This window comes from Taudactylus pleione, unplaced genomic scaffold (genome assembly GCF_031769625.1).
Source record: "Taudactylus pleione unplaced genomic scaffold, aTauple2 ptg000083l, whole genome shotgun sequence".
NCBI classification, from domain to species: domain Eukaryota; kingdom Metazoa; phylum Chordata; class Amphibia; order Anura; family Myobatrachidae; genus Taudactylus; species Taudactylus pleione.
The window spans coordinates 18,599,628-18,621,314 of record NW_028284485.1 but is presented as its reverse complement, the minus strand read 5'-3'; the positions used below and the strand labels follow the sequence as shown (position 1 = coordinate 18,621,314).

Genomic DNA, 21,687 nt, shown 5'->3' with positions numbered 1-21,687 from the left:
TTGTGCCTTTAAACAACTTTAAACCCTTCGCCTGGAAGGTGGATTTATGGAGGTTCAACAGACAACTTAAACTTAAGGAATACTTTTCTGAGTCTTTAGAGAGTATAACGTATGGGACACCCGGTCCATTTAAAAGTAAATCTTCATTCGATATATATACACACACACACGTGTATTTTTCAGTGTATGTATATATATATATATATATATATATATATATATAGAAAAATAAAAGATGTGCGCCTAATAGTGCAGTATTTAAAGTAAAGCAATCTGTGCTCAAGTTAAGTAATGTATGTACCAAAAAATATAATTCTAAAAGCTTATCTGATGTCCAGATCACACTCCTATGGTTCGGGAAGCAAGTAGTGCCAATAAGTTCTGGATATTGATCCAAGGAAAGGTACCCTCTTGAATGGACCTTGAAAGAGAGGGCTACAACCAAGCCCATAAACACAATATGGTGTAGTATTTCCTCATGCAATTAAAGTGGATAAAAAAACGTAAATGATTCTGCGTACCAGATAATGCAATATATAGTGCATGTAGAGATCTCACTCCTTCCTATTCCCCGTGTTTCAAAGGATCACTCTCAACTTCATAAACAAGGTGAAACCATAAAAAGGAGAGTGATCTCCGTAAATAATATTTTATTAACCAAAAACATGTACACGGACAGACAAACTAATAACTGGAATATAATAAATAAAATTGCTTATCTTGAGTAAGATTAAGCAGAAAAGAGTCCACTTTGTTGGAGGTGCAGGAGAACCACCCAACGGGTTTTGTCCTATTTGGACTTCCTCAGGAACCACTCTCTGCCAAGTGAGTGCAATCCTAAACTAAGTTACCTTGAGAAGACTCTTGTTACTGTAGGTGGTCTCTAGTCAGCATAGCTGGAGTGGGAGTCGCTGGGACCATGCTGACTTCGGGGCTCAGACTGTGCTGCACTGGGGCAAATGCGGAGGCGGAGCCGTGAGTTGTCACTCACGGCTCTGCTCCGCAAAGAACCATGGGAGGAGTGGACGCATGCGCAGTATGCCCTCCTGCAACCGCGGCCATTTTCCTTGTCCACTATAGTCAGAATGAGCTTCGATTCAGAAGCTCATTCTGTCTGACTACTGCGCTGCCCGATCAGAGCTGAGCTCCGATCGCGGTAGCGACGGGGGAGGGGACTGCAGGGCCGTGCAATGCCCCTCGTCTACGCATTCCCGATGCCCTAGGCATTTGCTTAGAATGCCTATGCCTAGGGCCGGCTCTGAATTATGAGGTCTATGTACTAAGCCTAGGAGAGAGATAAAGTACCAACAAATCAGCTCTTAAATGTCACTTTACAGGCCGTTTGAATAATGACAATTAGGAGCTGATTGTTTGGCACTTTATCTCTCTCCACTTCATCTCTCCCAAGGCTTAGTACATAGACCCTATAATGCGTAATGCATTTTTATTTATGTGGTCAAAACTGCTTAAGTTCTATCCGGACATACCTGAAAATAAGTGTCCTTTATTGTATTTCTTACTGGTAAAATACTTCATAAATAAGTGAATGCATTTATGTTTTCATTTAGAGTATTATTAGTTGTATCTAAAGCATCAAAGTACTTGAAATATGTACTTTAAAAAAAAAATACAATCATAACATAGTTTAAAGCTAATAAAGGTTAGTCTCCAAGCAAATGTTAATACTTATTGCCAAATTGTGGCATAAATGTATAATCTAAAAATCAAAATATTTATCTTTACATTGTAATAAATAACAGGCACAGCCAGGATCAGGGCTGCCATCAGAAATTGTGGGGCCCGGGACTGACAGAATAGGCAGCCCCCCGTTACTGAATGCAGCCAGTCTGTGCCCTTCCTTTTTTTTTTTTTTATTTAATCCCCTCTTTCCCTTCCACCCCCACCGTTATTGAATGCAGCCAGTCTGTGCCCTTACTTTTTTTTTTTTTTAAGACCCTCACTCTCTCTCCCCCTCCCTGTTATTGAACACCCATCTCTCTCCCACAAGTCAACCCCCCCCCGTCCCCCCCGCCCGGCACATGCCTTTTTTTTTGTTTTATTAACTCCCTCTCCCCCCGATTGTTGTGCGCCACTTACCTTATGAGAAGGAACCGGCTACTTCCTCCATGGTCCACTCACTGCAGCTCCTCTTGATCTGCGGCTCCTCCGACGTTGACCTCGCCCTTCAGTGGTGCGCCATGACGTCACGCGCGCTGACTCCAAAACAAGCTTTATTGAAAGCTTGTTTTGGAGTCTGTCGCACTGTAAGTTGGTGCTGGAGCGGCCCGAGCGGCCGGGCAGCCTCCTCCAACTCCATTATTTAGTAATGGGGGCGGCAGCGGCAGCAGGGCCCCCTTTCCTCAGGCTCTCTTCAACGGGGTAGTTCAGACTGGAGGCTCTGCAAAGGTTAGGTGGTAGTAGCGGGCGCCGGGCGGGCCCCCTCCCGTTCAGCCAGAGGCCAGGCCCAGGACTCCAGGCCCGACAGTCCCCCCCTGATGGCGGCCCTGGCCAGGATATATAGTCGTATATCCTGGCTGGGCCTGTTATTTATTAGAAGTGCTGTCGAGACCCTGAGTGCCATCCTTCCATTACATACTAAATCTATCTGCTGGAGAGATACCTGGGATGCTGTGGAGGCTGGGGTGAGTGCCGGATTATCTCTATTACCTGTATCTTTACATTTTAGATATAATTTAGGATCAGCTGCAGTCTGAAGTTTTCCTTTACTAAACATAGGGGGAAACAATCATAGTTTATTACATTTATATTGCAGCTTCATCACCACCTGGACATTATAACTAGATCATCGCCATTCTCCATAGTGGCAGCACTTGGGTCTAACGGAGCTAGTGGTGGCACTTGATGTTAATGGGGACTTCTAAAAGTTCTTCATGAAACCATTCACCATAGGATGACTATTATTTTTTCATAGTATAAATGCAACATTTCAATCTAATTACACAAATATAACATTGTATATTGCTATTGGAGTGTGTCCCACTTTGTTAATAGTTATGCAGCTTAAGCTCTTATATTTTATTTATTTTCTTGCAAGACTTATTTTTCCCACATACTTTGCTCTAGTCTGCTGTGAGCTAGGGGCCTGATTTAGAGATGGACTTGCTAAAATATGCAAAGTAGCAAGATGGGTCCCTGTAGTAGAAAGACGCCTACTGCATGATTTTTGTCTTATGAGTAACCCTCATGTTACTCCGGATGGTCGGTCTTTTCATGTTGCCAGGACTAGGGAAGCTACGGCAGAAGACTCAGACCCTTACATCAGTATACCTATAAAACTGGACTGATGCCCCCGTTTTGTAAAATGCTCCTCGTCGCAGCCCCCAAGCAGCTGCTGTCTCTATAGGTGAACTGTGTCGAACGACGCAGGACCCGATCTGCACATGCGCTGTTCAACAAATAAAGATGTACGTATGCCTTCAGGTAAGCGTACATCTCTGAATTAGCCTCTAGATCAGGGATGGGGAACCTTTTCTCTGCCGAGGGCCATTTTGATATTATTATTATTATCGTTTATTTATATGGCGCCACAAGTATTCCGCAGCGCCTTTCAAGGTACATAACCAAAAAAGTGACTTACAGTAAAATACAATAAAATGAAGGACAAGGACATGGATAATATACCTTGATACATTGGTGGCCATAACACCCAATTAAGCAACAGAGCATAAGCACCAAGTGTTATGTATCCTAGTGGTGAGTAAGAAGTAGATGAAAATAAAGTAAGGAGAAGCACAAGAGGTTAGAGGGTCCTGCTCGTAAGAGCTTACATCTCAAGGGGAGGGGCAGACACACAGGCATGATACAGATGTGGAAGACAGGGAGGAGGGAGCATGTAGTAGCAAGATAGGATGAGAGCTGGAAAGCATTGATGAAGTATTACATTATTCGCGGGCCCGGTGCAGGCCAAGCCCTCTCTGTGTGATGTCACACATGTGCGGGGCCACAATTGCCGGTGATTACAGGAATGCCCAGAGCTGTAAGGGCAGCGGTGTCACCGTCTGAAGCGTTCTAAGGATGCTCCAGACGGCACTGCTGCATAGATTCTGGTTGTAGGGTGCCATTCTAGGCACCTTGCTAGCCAAATGAGGCTATCAGAAAATAGCTCAGAGGGCCAGACCAAATGATTCCAGGGCCTTATACGGCCCCTGGGCCTGAGGTTCCCCATCCCTGCCCTCTTCCATACTCTGTATTAAAAGTTAAGGATCATGAGTTTAGTATATAGCAAATGTTGATTCACTCTTTTTCCTAAATGCACATATAGGCTGCAGAATAATGTTATGTTATTTAAGTGTTTTGCTGCAGTACATATCAGAAGTAAAGTAAAAAAAATAGCCATTATCAAAGGAATTTCTCTTAATTTTTTACACATCCCATTCAGTATTACTGGTCTAGAGGGGTGACTGTGGGCACATCCCAGTGCTGGGAAAGGCATCATGATTGATAAAAGGTTACAAGAAAAATTTTACATTAGTTGTACAATTTTGCATGTTTCAGTACTTGGCTTTTAACATTGATTTTTAAATGGGTGTAATTATTTTTTGTTTTGTTTCAATTTATAAATACAAGGGAATATGTACTTAATTTAAACAGTTTTTTTTTTCATTGTATTTACAATTAGTTGACTTACCTATCCTAGAACCATGTCAAACACATTGCATGTGTTGTGTTGCAGCTAGCGATGACACATCCAAGCCACCATTTAAATTTTGGGATGAACCCTGATCATGCCCGCAACTCTCTTTCAAATTGTGGAATTAGACAGCCAAAATATGGAGATCGAAAAGTTCATTACATGCACATGCGGAAAAAAGGTATGTATAATATTTCTACTTATTTTATATACTTTTATGCCCCTCATTTTCAGTGTTTTGGTGTATCTCCTCTTGGAGAAAAAAATTGTGTAAATAACAAGAACAGATCTGATTTTTTTTGTTGTGTTTTTGACAATACATTTACAGATTTGTAATATGGTAATGCAGCAGGAGTCGTCACACTTCCAGCATGCATTACTGATCTGAGCTGCGTCTAAGGACGTAGCATCGGATCATCTGCAATCCCTTTGGCCGGATGATTGAATGAGGACATGCAAGCCGGCCACCGCAGATGATGATGGTCACTTCTTGTTTCTAACCTTTATGTCCTTTATTCTTCCTTACATGGACCTTCTCTATGTATGTAATTTAAAGTTAAGGTAGTCAATAACTACACCAGTATTAAGTGATGTATAGATTGATATCTTGTTAGATATTCAAATCCCCAAATTTGAACATTTGCATATTCTTATTAATAGATATTGTGCACCTCTCTCCTGATTTATCTCCCCAGTCGGATAGGGGAAATGTTATACAAGTTAATAAGGGTACCTCTGTCTGGCAGAACAGAGCAAGCAACTTGCAGTTTGTGTATTCTGTTACAATAGAGACATGTTAAACAAGTGTATTTCAATTCACATTTAATTAGGGAGCAAAACAATTAATTGTGATAAAGGGAGCTCCAGATGACAACACCTCATACTGATGGACAGCACAGACGGTATAATCGTTAGCATTACTGCCTCACAGCACTGAGGTCGTTGGTTCCACGGCCCTAACTGTTCGGAGTTTGTATATTCTCCCTGTGCTTGCGTGTGTTTCCTCCGGGTGCTCCGGTTTCCTGCCACACTCCAAAAATATACTAGTAGGTTAATTTTCTCCTACCAAAAATTAGCCCTAGTGTGTATGTGTGTGCGTGTACATGTGGTAGGGAATATAGATTGTAAGCTCCACTGGGGCAGGGACTGATGTGAGTGGTCAAATATGCTCTGTAAAGCGCTGCGGAATATATGTGCGCTATACAAATAACTGGTATAAGTAAATAAGTTCTCTGGTCAGGATGGCAATTCAGACAGCGTGCTTGTTCAGCTCCTAACAGCAAAACATTCCAAAATTGACATAGCCATACACTGGCCACTAACTGGCATTGGTTACACCCACCTCTGCAATGCAACACACTTACATACCTCCACCCAAGCACTTACTAATTACGTATCACACAGCTGATTCCCCCACCTGTATCTCTGCCTGTGTGTTTCTTATATATGGCATTGATTCCACAAGTGGACAGAAGACCTCTGGAGAGATGTTGACTTGTGCCGTCTGGATAGCTTTCCACGGCTCCCTGATATTTGTAGGTGCAGGATCTTGGGTGGAAAAGGACCTCTCCACCACGTCATAAATGCTTGATTAGGATCATGTCTGGCAAACGTGGTGGTCGCACCATCATTGGAACTCTCCAGAATGCTCCATTGTTGTGGTATTTTCCATGAAGGGCTGCAAATGGCCATCAAACAATGCAATGTAGCGGTTACCAGTCAATGATGGAACCCCCACCAGCCTGCACAGTGCCTTGTTCACAACTGGGGTTCATGGAATCATAAGCTAATAAAAAAAACAGAGCGCTATCGATACAATCCAGATCAAAGATTAAACATAAACAATAATACGTATTCTAGCGCTGCAAGGCCAAAGAGAACCTACTGTGAAGGTTCCATTACAAACAACCAGAGATAACAAAAAAATAGTCTTGCGCAGCTAGAAATGGTATTCAAAATATTTAATATTATAATAATAGATATAAAATTCACAGATTGGCTTGCATATATAATGAAGCTATGATATCGATATCATACTAAAAGACATGTTCAAAGTGCAATAACATAAAAGTTGGATAAATAATCCAAATATAAAACAATGTAGCTCCTCATGTGACAATCAATATCTTTGTATCAAGTCAATCAAGGGTCTCCTGTGAGAGGAAACAAATGTGTCTGTTTGAGGTAGAGTTACTAATGTAGAGTAAACAACTCAGTTAGCGTGCTGTGTGATCCTGCTATTGGATATTACCAGCTGGTGCAATGCACTCACGGTTCAGTAGACAGGTCCGGTATTTTGGCATAAACCGTGAGGACCTAGGTAGACTGCAGCCAGGAGTGTTCCTTACCCGTTAGATAACGTGTGTAAACAAATTTTAGCCTTTTGGTTATGTCCAAATAGATATCTATTAACTCTGAGCGTCCTCGGACTAGTGCAGGGACTGGGAATCCACTTGTAACTGTGTCTGGGTGGATAATAGCTCTCCGGAGCTGTAGGGCACTGACCTGGATAGGAACAGCCAGTGATAAAAATGTCCTCTCGGCAGGGTAATATGCTTCGCTCCGTCCGTGTGCAGCACAGACCACCACCATAGGCAGTAACTGTGGGCCGGGACAGCGATTGCTGTCAGCGGGAGCAGCACAATGGCTGTGTTGTTCCGGCACAGATAAATGTCAGGTGATGGTCGACCTAAACAGGTGGCCAGTAGGTAATGGTAAAAATGAGCAGGAGCAGTGGCAACTGGATGCAGTATAAGCCAGTGATCAAATGTCCTCTCGGTAGAACAATTAACTGCGCTCCGTCTGTGTGTGGTTTGCAGCACCGACCGCCAACACAAGCAGCAACTGTGGGCAGGGACAGCAAAGGCTGTCAGCGGGGGCAGCACGAGTGGCTGTGTTGCTCCGGCACAGATGACTATCAGATGATAATTAGCCCATACAGACCGCCAGTAAATAATGGTATAAATAAGCGGGAGCAGCGGCGGTAGTAAGCGGGAGCAGTTATATGTCCGTGTTCTTTCAGCACGAATAGAGGTCGAAATGGTATTAACACTTAACGCGTTTCGTCACTGACACGTGACTTTCTCAAAAGGTGTACACCTTTTGAGAAAGTCACGTGTCAGGGACGAAAAGCTAAAGAACGCTGCACTGATTTGCTGGATATGCGTCTGGTACCTCAATCATAAGGTCTGCACCACACCCAAACCCTACAATCAGCCTGAAACTGTGACTTATCAGACCACACCACATGTTGCCAATTCTCCAATGTCCAATTAGCAACGTCACAAGCCCAGGTGAGGCGCTGTATGCGGTTTCGAAGTTTTAATAGCGGCACTCTGGTGGGTCTTCTGCTTCCATATCCCATGGAAGCTAAAGAACGCTGCACTGATTTGCTGGATATGCGTCTGGTACCTCCCACATTGAATGTGGATGTGATTTGAGCCAGTGTTGCTGGACTGTTAACACGGACAATACTGGCCAGTTGCCACTGGTCACACGTTCATTAAGCACCCGCGGTTGCCCACTGCAGAATTTATTGAATGCAGAGTAGTCTTTCAAACTAAACTGTATTGGAAATGTTTTATTGGTTCATTCATGTATAGTGGTGATGAAACCCTTATAACCACTTTGTGGTAATGCCTTACATGTAGGTATTCCTGTTACACACGTGACACCGTAGATCAAGGAATGTTTAATGTCCACAGAATTTCCTTGTTGAACATGGGACATGGGGCTGAATTCAATTAGGCCCGTTAATTTAACGGTGGAGAGAAAGGGTGGTAGCCTCGGGCTTTAACGCCTAGGGCTATTTAATTCCAGACCCCTATTAATTCTCATTAAATGAACAAGTTAACGGGCGTCAACACGTAGAATCCATGATAAGTTCATGAACCTGTGCATTAACAGGGTCACAGCACCCGAAAACAGGCTAATTATCTTGGTTTTGTTTTCGTGCCTGCTTAGGCTTGACAAATAAGCCCATTAAGTGCAGCCTGTGGGTTGCCTTTGGAGGTTAATTAAATTGCATCGGGGGATCAAATAACCCGTAGTAAATTACCGCAGCTAACTGAATTCCCCCCATAGTCATCCAGCAATATGAGGGAAGAATAATTAATCAGTGCATGTATGAATACATATCTTCCGACCAGTGCTTTATTTTTGTTTTTTTAATTGTTTTAATTTACTTTTATATTAAGTCATATATAATACAATGCTTCTTTTCCTTTACCACGCATGTGTTCTCAGTTGATTATTATATTGCATTTAAAATAATAAATAATGAGGAGCTTGCATTTCAAGATCATGTTTAACAAAACTGTGTGTGTTTATTTTTTAGCCCTAGTATTTTTTTTTAGTTATCTCATGAATTTATACTCTCTCGCTTCCACTCCACATAAAAAAGGGAATTGAGTGCATTGATCCTGTAATTGTTTGTTGAAAATTTGGCCTTGCAGTAATTATGGGTTTTGTAGCCCTTGCCCAAATGAATCTGTGGCCAAGTAATTTATACTCTTTAAAGTGTATTGTATAAAATGATGGGTTTAAACAGATCTAATTGCTCTTCGTGTTAACTGTAGTAAAGGAGCAGAGTTGAAACATAAATTTCAGGCCATCTAGTTTTTACAAGCATATGATGAGAAAATGCTTTTATATTTTTACGAGTGCCAGCTCCTGAACGTTATCGATTTAAGTGTTTCTAAATGTGTTCCTCTGAACTTTCTCCTCAGTCTTATAACTGGCTGATCTGCCATTTATAACCTATTTTTATTTTGCATGGCTACAGGAATAAATACGCTAATAAACATTATGTCTCGTCTGGGGCAAGATGATCCAGCCCCTTCACGGTAAGAATAATTTCACTTTATTACACATATGCAAGTATTTTAAAACTACAATAATTTCAGTATATGAGGATTATTTATTTATTGTCTTTTGTCCCTCCTTCATATAAAAATGATTAGCTGCTCCAAACAGTTTACTGCATCCACCAGCCTTTCCTGCATACATTCATAGTGTAATATAAAGAGTAATAATACCTTCTGGACAACTCTGTTTGGTCTTTCACTTACTTGCAGAACATATTATAAGCCTTTGCTAAAGCACAAATGTTTCCCATACCAACCAAATATTTGACTTCATGTTTCAATTTACCCTAAACCTGTCAAAGTTCATATTTAAATGCCTACATTTAGTTTCAGTATATTTGCTCTATTTTTAACAAAAAGTTTAAATTTTAAAGACGTCTCACGAAAGCGTTTTCATTCAATTCGGGACTGTGTTTATATGTTTTTACTATTACCCCAAGCCCAATATTTTATGAAGAATGGATCCATCAAAAATATGATTTTCAGCTTGTGAAGGATATTTGTTTCCCTTGCGTATATTGCATCCAGAGCTAAACTGAGTTGGACTTTTTTGTTTGTATTTTAATTCCAGGATAAACCACAATGAACGCCTGGAATTTTTAGGTGATGCCGTCGTTGAGTTTTTAACAAGGTGAATATATCTTTGTACTGTTTTTTTTGTTTTACTTTTGAGCTATAGTTAGTACAATGGGTACAATTTCCTGTACTTTTAACAGTACAAAACAGTAATATGACAATACGTACTTCCTAAAGCTGCTTTTTGATGTCCTTAATTGCTTTCTTATACTACATGCTACAGTTTCCTAACCTGTACTGCTCTACTTTTTACCACTGTACCAGTCTAATGCATGCCTTATGGAGGATTTATTTAATCATGCAGAGGTTAGTTAATCTACTTGGCTGAGTTCAGTAATTATCACACCTGTCCCCAGAGCTTGAGAAACAAAGTTGGGCTCTCAAATAACAGCATATGGTTTGACTAAGCAGTATATACTGATTTGGCAAAGAAAATTGCATGGCCTCATTTTCTATAAATTTCCACATGACAACACAGAGACAAAACTGCTTATCACAATACAATGCTAAATGTAGCAAAAGTGTATTCATGGAATTAAAAATAGGGAAAACTACAGATGTATCCTCCTACACTATTGCTGCAGTCTTTTTTCACCCGTAAATGTGTCTTAGTCGTAATCGGATGCGACAAATCCACTTCACTAGACTTCCCTGATTAATTTGATTTGCAACGCTTGTATATCTGTGTGTGACGAATGGGCGCTATTCAGTTAGCCCCAGTAACTTAACTTGGGTGAAAAAGGAAGGTAGCCTTGGCCTTTATCTCCTTTGTTAACGCCCATTAAATTGACGTGTTAATGGGCGTTAACACAGTTTATCAGACATTAAAACTGGGTACACATTGACAGATATATTGGCCGATCAATTGATCGCCAATGTATCTGCTGCCTGCCGGGCAGTGTGTACCTGCGATATGTCGGTGAACGTCTGCGTTCACCGACATATCGCATTGGCTGTGCTGCACAGCCGATGGACAGATATGTCTGCAGACATATCTGTCCATCGGCAGGTGTGTTACACCCACAGTGGCAGCCGCAAGGAAGGGGGCGGGACACACCCCTTGCCCGCAGGGACACGCCCCCTGGTCGCCGGGACCTCCGGGCACGCACAGATGATGGTTGTAAAATGTGTACCAAAAACCATCATCTGCAGATATATCTGTATAGTGTGTACCCACCTTAACACACAGAATCCGTGAAAAGTTCACGGATTCGTATGTTAACAGGGTCGCGGCAAACGTTAACTACATGGTTATAAAGGATTTTTCTACTTCAGGGTCCATAGGGTATCCACAGGATACCTTGGGGTATAGGTGTGACGTCAGTCGCTGGGCACCATAGAGTTAAGCTTTTCAGCCTCCCAGGATGCACTAGGGTCCCCCTCCTATACCCCGCCCCCGAGCCAAGGCACCTCAGTTTAGTTTGGTGCCCGGCCGGCGTCGGGTGCACCTGTCGGAGTGGGGGCTAGAAGAGCCCCTGAAGCTTTCTTCAGTGCAGCTGTGGCTGCACATCTGGATGTACAGCATGGACAGTCAGTCCTGACGTCCATGCTGTCTTCCCTACACCCCCGCCGGTACCAGAACGCCGGTACCGATCCGGGGATGCTGGTGAGCATCTGGGGTCACAGCTAGCGGTGACCCCAGATGTTCCGGACCATGGCCGGATCCAAGGGGGACAAAGGTAAGCAGCGGGGTCCCGCGGTGGGTCCCCGCTGGTCACATGGTCCTAAGTCCCCAGGCAGGGGGCTCCCTGGGGACTGGCTGCAGCGTGGAGCCAGGCGACCAACCTGCGCTTTCCACTACCCCCTGGGACAGCGGACCGCAGCAGAGCGGTAGCGCTGCGGCGTCCCAGGGGTTAAATGCATGCCAGGGGAGCGCGCCTTCCTTGTCTCACAGCCGGCGCCTCCCCCGCTGCACACAGCCCTCTCTGCATGCTGCCGACTGGTCCTGTGGCAGCGCTAATCCCCCAGGCCAGCCTCCTCTCTTCTCCTCGGCGGCCATCTTCTCCAGAACGCATGGTGAACGCTGCTGGAAGCGCTGGACGGAAGCATCGTGGTCTGGGTCCCCCCGCATACCTCTCCTCCGCTGTGGCTCAGGTCTGTGTATGCAGCGCTGTGTCCTACCAGGCCTTGTGTCTGTGTAGTTGAGTGATCAGCGCTGTTAGTGCAGGAATTGTTATTTCTCTGCATTGTATGTGACTGTGCTAGCGCTGCCTGTAACTTTTCTTCTCTAAACTGTCAGCTTTATTACTGTCCCTGTTCTTTCTGCTAAAGCCCTTGCGGTGCGGTGCTGCAGGGTGGTCTCTCGCCTATTTAATACTTAATTGGTGAGAGAGGTCACATACGTGGTGCCATCATGTCTGAAAGTGATTTTCCCCTCCGGCTACAGTGTACCACGTGCAAAGTACCGTTAGCGGAGGGGGAGGGTAGCGCGGAGGGCCTTTGCCGGCAGTGTTTGTCCATGGCGCGGCCTATTACGGTTACAGCACCGGTACAGGAGCCGCCCTGGGCTTGTTTCGCTCAGGCGTTAACAGCTTTAGTGGGCCAGTTAGCTCCGCAGCCCGCGTTTACTCTGATGGGTTTGTCCCAGCAGTCTGTGGTGTCGTCACCCATGCAGGGGTTCCCACAACAATTGGTGGTACCCCACAGTCTCCCTATTTCCCCGCTCCCGGGTTCTCAGGAGCCAGCGTGGGTTAACTCCCTGACGAGTTCTGTACAGCACTTGTCGGATGTGTTGCAAGGGGAGTCTGTGATGCGGCCTCATAAAAGGCCGGTGGCGTCTCAGTCCGCTCCTTATGAGGATGACGAAGGGACGTCTGATGATGGGGAGATTCTGGATCCTTACGATCAGGAACCTCTCCATACGAAGGACGCTGATGCTAAGTCCAAAGTATATATTCCTGGACTTATTCGGGCGGTCCGCACAGCCTTGGTGATTGAGGACGAAGTTCCCCCAGCGGCTAAATCTAAGTATGCCTTTTTCAAAGATGTGAAGGGCGATGCCACAGTCTTTCCTCTTTCGGGTCAGTTGGTGGACCATTTAGAGGAGGCGTGGAAACAGCCTGGCAAGCGATACCAGCCGCAGAGACGCCTGGCGGTGGCTTATCCGTTCGCGGATAATTATTTTGCTAAGTGGGAATCCCCTCCACAGGTGGATTCTCACGTGACCCGTCTTGTCCGTAGTGCCACATTGCCGATGCCATCCATGTCCTCCCTTAAGGATGCTACGGACCGCAAGGTAGAAATCTGCCTGAAGTCCGCTTATTCCCTTGCAGGGGGGGCAGCACGGCCGGCTATGGCCATTTGCTGGGTTGCCAGAGCGATGGAGCGCTGGGCGGATTCATTAGAGGTTTCTTTTGAATCCGACTGTCCGGCCGAACAGGCGGAGTTGATTGGCAATCTCCGTGATTCGGCCACCTACATCAACGAGGCGGCTCTAGACATTAGTACTCTGGTGTCTAGAATTTCTTCAGCAGCGGTAGCTGCTCGTCGCACCTTGTGGCTGCGATCCTGGAAGGCGGACGCAGATTCCAAGAAAGGTCTGGAAGCATTGCCGTTTACCGGAGAAGTTCTCTTCGGTCCGGATCTGGATAAGATTGTGGCCACGCTGGCGGCAGCCAAATCTGCTTGTCTCCCGTCGGCCGCTGCTCCTTCTGGTTCTGGACCATCGTCCTTTCGGTCATCTAGGGCCCAGGGCAGGCCCAAACCACAGTCGTTTCCTCGACAGGCTGGCCCTAAGAAATCGGTCAAGCCCCGGAAGCAGGCATGGAGTACCAGACGTCCGGCCCCCAAGCCAGATGACAAGCCTGCGGCCTGACGGTCCGGGCCTCCCTTTGGGGGATCCCAGGGTGGGAGGCCGCCTGCTACAGTTCGCCCAGTGTTGGTCGACCACTACGACAGACACTTGGGTTCTGGAGGTGGTTTCCCACGGATACGCCCTCTCCTTCCGGCACAGATCCCCGGCTCGCTTCTTCACCACGGGTCTACCATCAGACCGGAACAAGGCTACGGAGCTGCGGAAGGTATTGCACACTATGCTCCAGGCTGGAGTTATAGTGCCTGTTCCATTCTCCCAGAGGGGCCAGGGTTTCTATTCTTATTTTTGGTACAGAAACCCAATGGGTCATATCGTCCGATTCTCAACCTCAAAGCACTCAACAAGTCTTTGCGGGTCCCGAAGTTTCGGATGGAGACCCTACGGTCCATCATTCTGGCGCTGGAACATGGTGTCATTGGACATACAGGACGCTTACCTGCATGTCCCTATTCTTTTGCGCCATCAACAGTTCCTCAGGTTTGCAATCCGCAGCGACCACTTCCAGTTTCGGGCGTTACCTTTTGGCCTGGCAACAGCACCACGTGTTTTCACCAAGGTGATGGCGGTCATGGCGGCTTCTCTGCGGCTGCAGGGAGTCCGCATGTTGCCATATTTGGACGACCTGTTATTGGTGGCAGGATCTCCAGAGCTCCTGTTACGCCACTTGGACCTGACCATTGCACTGCTGCAATGGCACGGCTGGCTAATCAACTGGCAGAAGTCCACTCTAATCCCGTCTCGGAGGATTCTGCATCTTGGAGCCTTATTGGACTCGGGACAGCAAAGGATCTTCGTGACGGAGGACAAGATCTCTGCTTTACAGTCAAGGGTGCGCAGTTGCCTGCACAGCCGCCGGGTGTCCTTACACTCGGCGATGAGGTTACTGGGCTCCATGGTGTCGGTGTTCGACATGGTGGAATACGCCCAGTTTCGCTCCAGACCTCTGCAGCACCTGATCCTGTCCAAGTGGAACGGGCTGCCTCAGTCTCTGAAGTCCCAGACGATTGTGCTCACCCCGGAGGTTCGCCTGTCCCTTGCGTGGTGGTTACAGACGACCCACCTCAACAAGGGACGTCCGTTCTGGGTTCCAAATTGGGTCCTGTTGACAACGGACGCCAGTCTTCGGGGCTGGGGAGCAGTTTCGGGTCCACACTTGTTCCAGGGCAGGTGGACGCCGACAGAAGCGGAGCTTCCAATAAATATCTTGGAACTCCGTGCGGTCTTCAATGCTCTCCAGCAGGCACAGCGGTTTCTCCAGGGTCGCCCGGTGCAGGTCCAGTCGGACAACGCTACCACCGTGGCCTACATAAACAGGCAAGGAGGAACTCGCAGTCGGGCGGCTCTCGTAGAGGTCTCTCGGATCCTGGTTTGGGCGGAGCGCAATCTTCCGGCCATATCAGCGGTCTTCATCCCGGGAGTGCTAAATTGGGAGGCGGACTTTCTAAGTCGCCAAGACGTTCATCCGGGGGAATGGTCCCTGCACCCGGACGTTTTTCAACTACTGGTGGACAGGTGGGGTCTTCCAGAAATCGACCTCATGGCGTCCCGGCACAACAACAAGTTGCCGGTGTACGGGTCTCGCACAAGAGACGAAGGGGCGTCTCTGGTGGATGCTCTGTCCGTCCGGTGGACGTTCCGGTTCGCATACCTGTTCCCTCCGGTCTCCCTTCTTCCACGGGTAATCCGGAAATTCAAACAGGAAGGAGGGACGCTCCTGTTGATAGCTCCCGCGTGGCCCAGACGGCACTGGTTCTCAGACCTTCAGGGTCTGTCCGTGGACAGTCCTCTGCGGTTGCCGCTACGACCGGACCTTCTGTCTCAGGGTCCTTGCCTTCACCCGGACCTGACTCGGCTGTCTTTGACGGCGTGGCTGTTGAGACGGCCATGCTGAGGTCCCGGGGGTTTTCCAGCTCTGTGGTGCATACCATGTTACGAGCTCGGAAACCGTCTTCCGCGAGGATATACCATCGCGTGTGGCATACGTTCTTCCAGTGGTGTCGACCGAGAGGTTATGCACCGCGGGAGTTTCGTCTGTCTCGGATTCTCGTCTTCCTGCAAGCGGGACTAGATCATGGGCTTCGCCTTGCTTCTTTGAAGGTACAGGTTTCGGCCCTATCTGTCTGGTTTCACCGTAGGATTGCTACAATCCCGGATGTGCGCACCTTTATGCAGGGTGTTCTCCGCATTCAGCCGCCCTTTGTTCCACCTGTGGCGCCTTGGGATTTGGCTGTGGTCCTGAGGGCTCTCCAAGGACCGCCGTTTGAACCACTGGGCTCAGTGGATCTTAAATGGCTAACAGCTAAGACTGTTTTCCTTCTGGCCATTGCTTCGGCCAGACGTGTTTCTGAGTTAGGGGCTCTTTCTTGTAGACCCCCTTTCTTGGTTTTTCATGGGAACAGGGCAGTGCTCCGCACTTGGCCCGAGTTTCTTCCCAAAGTTGCTTCCCAGTTTCATGTTAACGAGGAAATAGTTGTTCCGGCCTTTAACTCACCGGGTCTTTCCGTGGGTGAGGCCTCTTTGGATGTTGTGCGGGCCTTAAGGACTTATGTTGACCGCACTTCTTCGTTTAGGAAGTCGGACGCTTTGTTTGTCCTCTATGGCTTCCGTAAAAATGGTTGGCCTGCTTCAAAGCAAACTTTGGCAGCCTGGATCCGTATGGCTATTTCTGAAGCTTATATTCATGAAGGCCTACCGGTCCCACCTTCTCTGAAGGCTCATTCCACTAGGTCTGTGGGTCCTTCGTGGGCAGCTCGACGTGGTGCCTCGGCAGTTCAGATCTGCAAGGCTGCTACGTGGTCCTCTGTCCATACCTTCGTGAGGTATTACAGGTTTGACACCTTCGCCTCTCAGGATGCTTCCTTCGGGCGGCGGATTCTCCTTTCTGCACAGGAGCGTCCCCACCCTTAAAGGATACTGCTTTGGGACATCCCCAAGGTATCCTGTGGATACCCTATGGACCCTGAAGTAGAAAATATGAGATATGGTAAGAACTTACCCTTGTTATCTCTATTTCTACGAAGTCCATAGGGTTCCACAGGACTCCCGCCCTGTCGCACCTGTGCTGCAGATGGGCTTTGCTCTGGTCACCGGTTTTCCGTCTCCCTCTGGTGAGAATGTGATTCTTGTATGTGTCCAGATCTTTGTTCTCTCTCTTCCTTCTCCTCCTCCGGCCTATGGCTTGATAACTAACTGAGGTGCCTTGGCTCGGGGGCGGGGTATAGGAGGGAGACCCTAGTGCATCCTGGGAGGCTGAAAAGCTTAACTCTATGGTGCCCAGCGACTGACGTCACACCTATACCCCAAGGTATCCTGTGGAACCCTATGGACTTCGTAGAAATAGAGATAACAAGGGTAAGTTCTTACCATATCTCATATTTTTTTCACTACTGGTGCAGTGGTGAAAAAAAAATCCCCAATAAGTGTTTGACCATGACAGACAATTACAGATATACAAGTGTCGCATATCAACTGAATTATTGCAGTATTGTGAAGTAGATTGTCACGTCCGATTGCGACTAGGACGCGTTTTCGGGTGAAAAAGACTTTCAGTGAAAGCCGAGTTGAATGGAACCTGTCGGCTCACTCACACCTAGGTGTATGAAGACACATCTCTAATGTAATGTAATGGAATGTATGGAATTATATGTCTATATATGTGTATGCAGTAGGGAGCATAAAACTGACAACTTGTGTTAATATATTTTTTGTTATAAGGACTGCATTAAAAAACATTCTTTTTCGTACACTTGAAGACTGCTGATATTAAATGCACTGTTGGTTACACGTATACATACACTGTCAAATAGACCCAGGTCAAATAGTTACTTCACAGTTAGAAGCACTCTCTTGGGTTGTTGTTCACTATATACACAAATAAACAGGTCTTGCACGTTACTCTACACTGCAAAATTATGGTTTCTTCAGAGAAAAGAAAAGTTCAGTCCTGTTTGAGAAATATGATTTGCGCGAGACTGTTTTTATTCACAGTGATTGTAAAGTGTTCACTGCAGTCATGCTGATACTTGATTGCTTTAAGGAAAAGTTACCAAGTATACAATCTAAGTGGTAACCATTTCAATTTGAAAGAATCACATCGTGGATTATTTCAGTGTTTTTTAAATTGTGCTTCACCTAGATACTGTTGTATGTTGGTTTAATGACTGTTTGCTTCTTATCATTTAGTATTACCTATTCAATTTAAATAGTTTTTTGTGTAACTTTTTGTTTTTAATTTCCTTTTCAAAATTACATTGCAGTACTTATTTTGGAAGACATGATGACCAATTCTATAGTTTACCTGTTTATATAAGTACTGCAGTTTGTGATTGCTGGAGCAAAAGCTGCAGACACCTGTTGCTTTCACTAAAGTCTGAGGGCCTGATTCAGAGCCGCTCGCTATTTGCGACCGCACACTCTGAATCAGGGCGGGAAGTATTTTTTATTTTATTTTCCTGTCCGCTCGCTAAGCTGCGGGTGCCCACCCACAGCTAGTGGGAGCGGGCAGGAGATGGTCGCGATTATCGGCATTGCGAGGAGACCCTAAGGTAGGGTCTCAGCACTGGCAATGCCGAGTGGACTTCCAGCTCTAATAGAGCCGGAAGTCCACTACTGACGTTACGAGTGATGTCAGTAGGGACGCACACAAACGGCATACGTTCCTTCGGGAATGCCTCCGTTTGTTCAGCCATCCCCCCTACCCACCTACAAAACTGGGCGAGCTGTCGATCAACATCGACAGCCGCCCCGTTTTGCTGCGAGCTCCGGAACGAGTGAAGGTCTCACACGCTACGGGGCTCGTGCACGTGCGTTGCGCATGTGCACTGGGCCACCATCGACCCGCTTGCGAGCGGACCTGAATCAGGCCCTGAGTCTGTACAACCACTGATGAGATCCCCATTCATTGTAGGCATTTGCAGACTTACTAAAATGCAATTACTTTGAGGAGAGTTGGTCATGTTCACATATGCTTTATATTATGGGTAACTTGTAATCCTATTTGTAATAGAGTGAATTTTAAAGTAGCAGTATGCAATCAAAATTATCCTTGTGTTCTTTAATATTGTTTATCAGTATAGGTGAGTGCAGAGGATCAGTTACAGACAGTAGCACATTTTATACCTAAGTAATAACGGCTTTGCTTTAGCAGAGGACTTATACTTGTATATAGTAGTAAAAAATATTTTTTTTTCCTGTGTTCGGACTGCATTTATGGCCCCACTGTCCCCTCTTGCCCACTGTTCCTTCAATTCTTCTGCTGTTCATTTCACCATCTTCTGTCTAAATACATTTAACAGAAAATATACAGCAACAGTCCTGATGCAGTTAGTAACATAGCAATGCCATCTGGGGAGTGATCACACAAAATTAATATAGCATTTGCATATTCATAAATATTTGTGTGAATTTCTTGTTACTAACCCAAAATTCAGCTGATCATAGCTTTCCAGATACTGGTGATATAATTGTCCCTGTTCCTGGTTATATGCATGTTCTGTGTGCAATTTATTCATATAGATGTAATTTCTGAATGTCCTTCTATTACTTTGTAAGGACAATAAAATAAATGTATTTGCCAGCATTTCTAGCATCGGCAGCTTTTTTTATTTATTTTTTTGTTCTCTTGCAGAATTTAGGATATGTTTAATCGCCTCCCCTGACATAGCAGACAGCCTAACCTTGGAATTTGCACCAAGAAATACGACAGTATATACAATAGTTTGTGCTTTTTACTTGTTTCTGACATATAACTAAGAAACAAATACTGCAGAACTTTCTAAAGTACAATTTTAGAGCTGATTTATGAAACGTTTTTAAAGACTGCAAGAGCAACCTGTGGGGAGGAAAAATAGCTGTAATGCCTATATTTCTCTGTAATAAGAAGTCAGCCGAGGGTTTCTCTGGGAAGAATTAAAGCAGTGGGAGGAATTTCAGAAGGAAACGCAAGCTTTAACAAATTTTATTTTTCATATCAATTTGCTTTTTTGATCACATAGTTGAAACAAGTTCCTATCTTGGTGTTACTGTACTCAGTTTTGATTCCTAAGTTCTTAAATCATATTGTACTGTCGTGCTCTCCTGAGGAACAGGCATGTCTCCTATAATAAAAAAGTAAAGGTAAACATGACAGATCATTGGATCAATGGGGTCATATAGTAATGCTACTAGCATGAAGGAACACCACTTTCTGATGCACATAGTGCAGGCTTTTGAAATAATAACTGCACTGACTTCCTTCTGATTCTAAAATTAGTGATATGTTTATATTTAAAACTCCCTTTCATTGTACTGTGCTGCTGCAGTAAATACTGTCATATTTACTTAGATAAACACAGGGCATGTTTCTGTGCTCATAGTCTGTAACATCCCTCTTCAGATATGTGGTTTCCTTTGAAGTCTTTTACAGTGCTGATGGGCTCAAAATGTAAGATTACAGAATGAAATCCAGCGTGACTGTTGTGTCAAATGCCTTTTTTTTTTCTTTTTTTTTCATTCCTCTCCTCCCTCTTGAAGGGGATCAGCTTGCCTGGAACAGATAGGCAGCTTCCAGAGCTTGAGTCCAATTTGCAGGAAAAAGGGCGATTATTTCAAAATGTTTGTCACTTCTCCTTGCTGTGATTTATCTCTGATCTTGTATTTCCTAACCTGAAGTGAAAAGCTTGTTTACAAGTGAGATTAGTTGTATGGGAATACACATCGGAGGGGATTAGAAGATAGAAAAGCCTTGCGTGCAGCATGTTCTGGCTAAGGTTTAAATTATCTTGCCGGAAGATTCAGCAATTACCTTTTAAAACATTCATACAACTTGAAGAAAAAAATAATAATTATCTTATGTCCCAAAGTTTTAAAAGGAAATATGCCACATTCCAGCTCCAATTTGTTCCAATCACAATAAACCATCTGCAAATTGAATTTGTTCTTTCTATTGTCTCATAGCTCAACGTCATTCAGATGCACAGCCCTTCAACTTTTAACATGGTTTATTGCTAACTTCCCTGACACTCTGTGGGAATAAGTGACACTTCCCTGCCATGGATCATGTCATACGTAACTCAGCGATCCTTCTTTGTCTCTTATGTGGATAGAAGACTTATTCAGCTGTTGTCAGTTTGAGTTGCACAAGGCTTTGTCACTGGCCCAACTATTCACTGTACGCCTTTATATCTTAATGAGATGTTAAGCAATTTTGGCTTGCTTATAGCATATTGACTGTCATCTTCATCAGAAACTGCAGACCTTCCTATGCCTGTTCATTTTTAATTTTACAATTTTGCAATTTTTTACCCCTTTAATAATAATGTTAGTCATATGTATCTTGTTTCAGAGTCGCATTGATCTATGCTAGGTCATTAAAATGCAGGCCAGGTACCAAGCCTATATGGCACACTGTAATATCTGAATTTATTTGAACAAGTGTTGAAAATAACTTACAACTAGTGTGATAATGTTGATGGAATCTGAAGCCTGAGGAGGGATTGACACTAAGAAACAGCAGAAAAATTGTACAGGGTAGTCTACTTGTATAATAGTAGATGGCTTCGAGATGGAATATGCTGTATAGGAAGACCCAATAGTTGACAGCTACAATAGTATATTCCCTGTCTTGTTGCAACACTGTATTATTTAGCCTTTCAGTAAACAGTCTAGTCCCTCTTAGACTATATACTATGCTCTGCAACAAGGCTAATCCGTCTGATTGTTCTGCTACAAAATGTGCATCTATTTACTAGTTACAATTCTCACATTCACTAGTGCTATCTATTTTTAACACTACATACCTGGAG

General features: G+C 44.9%; 1 protein-coding gene across 1 annotated transcript in view; it reads left to right on the top strand.

Annotated features, from left to right (window-relative positions):
- Positions 1 to 21,687, top strand: part of DROSHA (drosha ribonuclease III) — a 375,790-nt gene that overhangs the window by 196,313 nt on the left and 157,790 nt on the right. Inside the window, exons 18-20 of the mRNA XM_088468255.1 lie at positions 4,694 to 4,832; positions 9,435 to 9,495; positions 10,088 to 10,147. Of these exons, the coding sequence (XP_088324381.1) occupies positions 4,694 to 4,832; positions 9,435 to 9,495; positions 10,088 to 10,147 (260 nt within the window). The remainder of the gene's footprint in view (positions 1 to 4,693; positions 4,833 to 9,434; positions 9,496 to 10,087; positions 10,148 to 21,687) is intronic.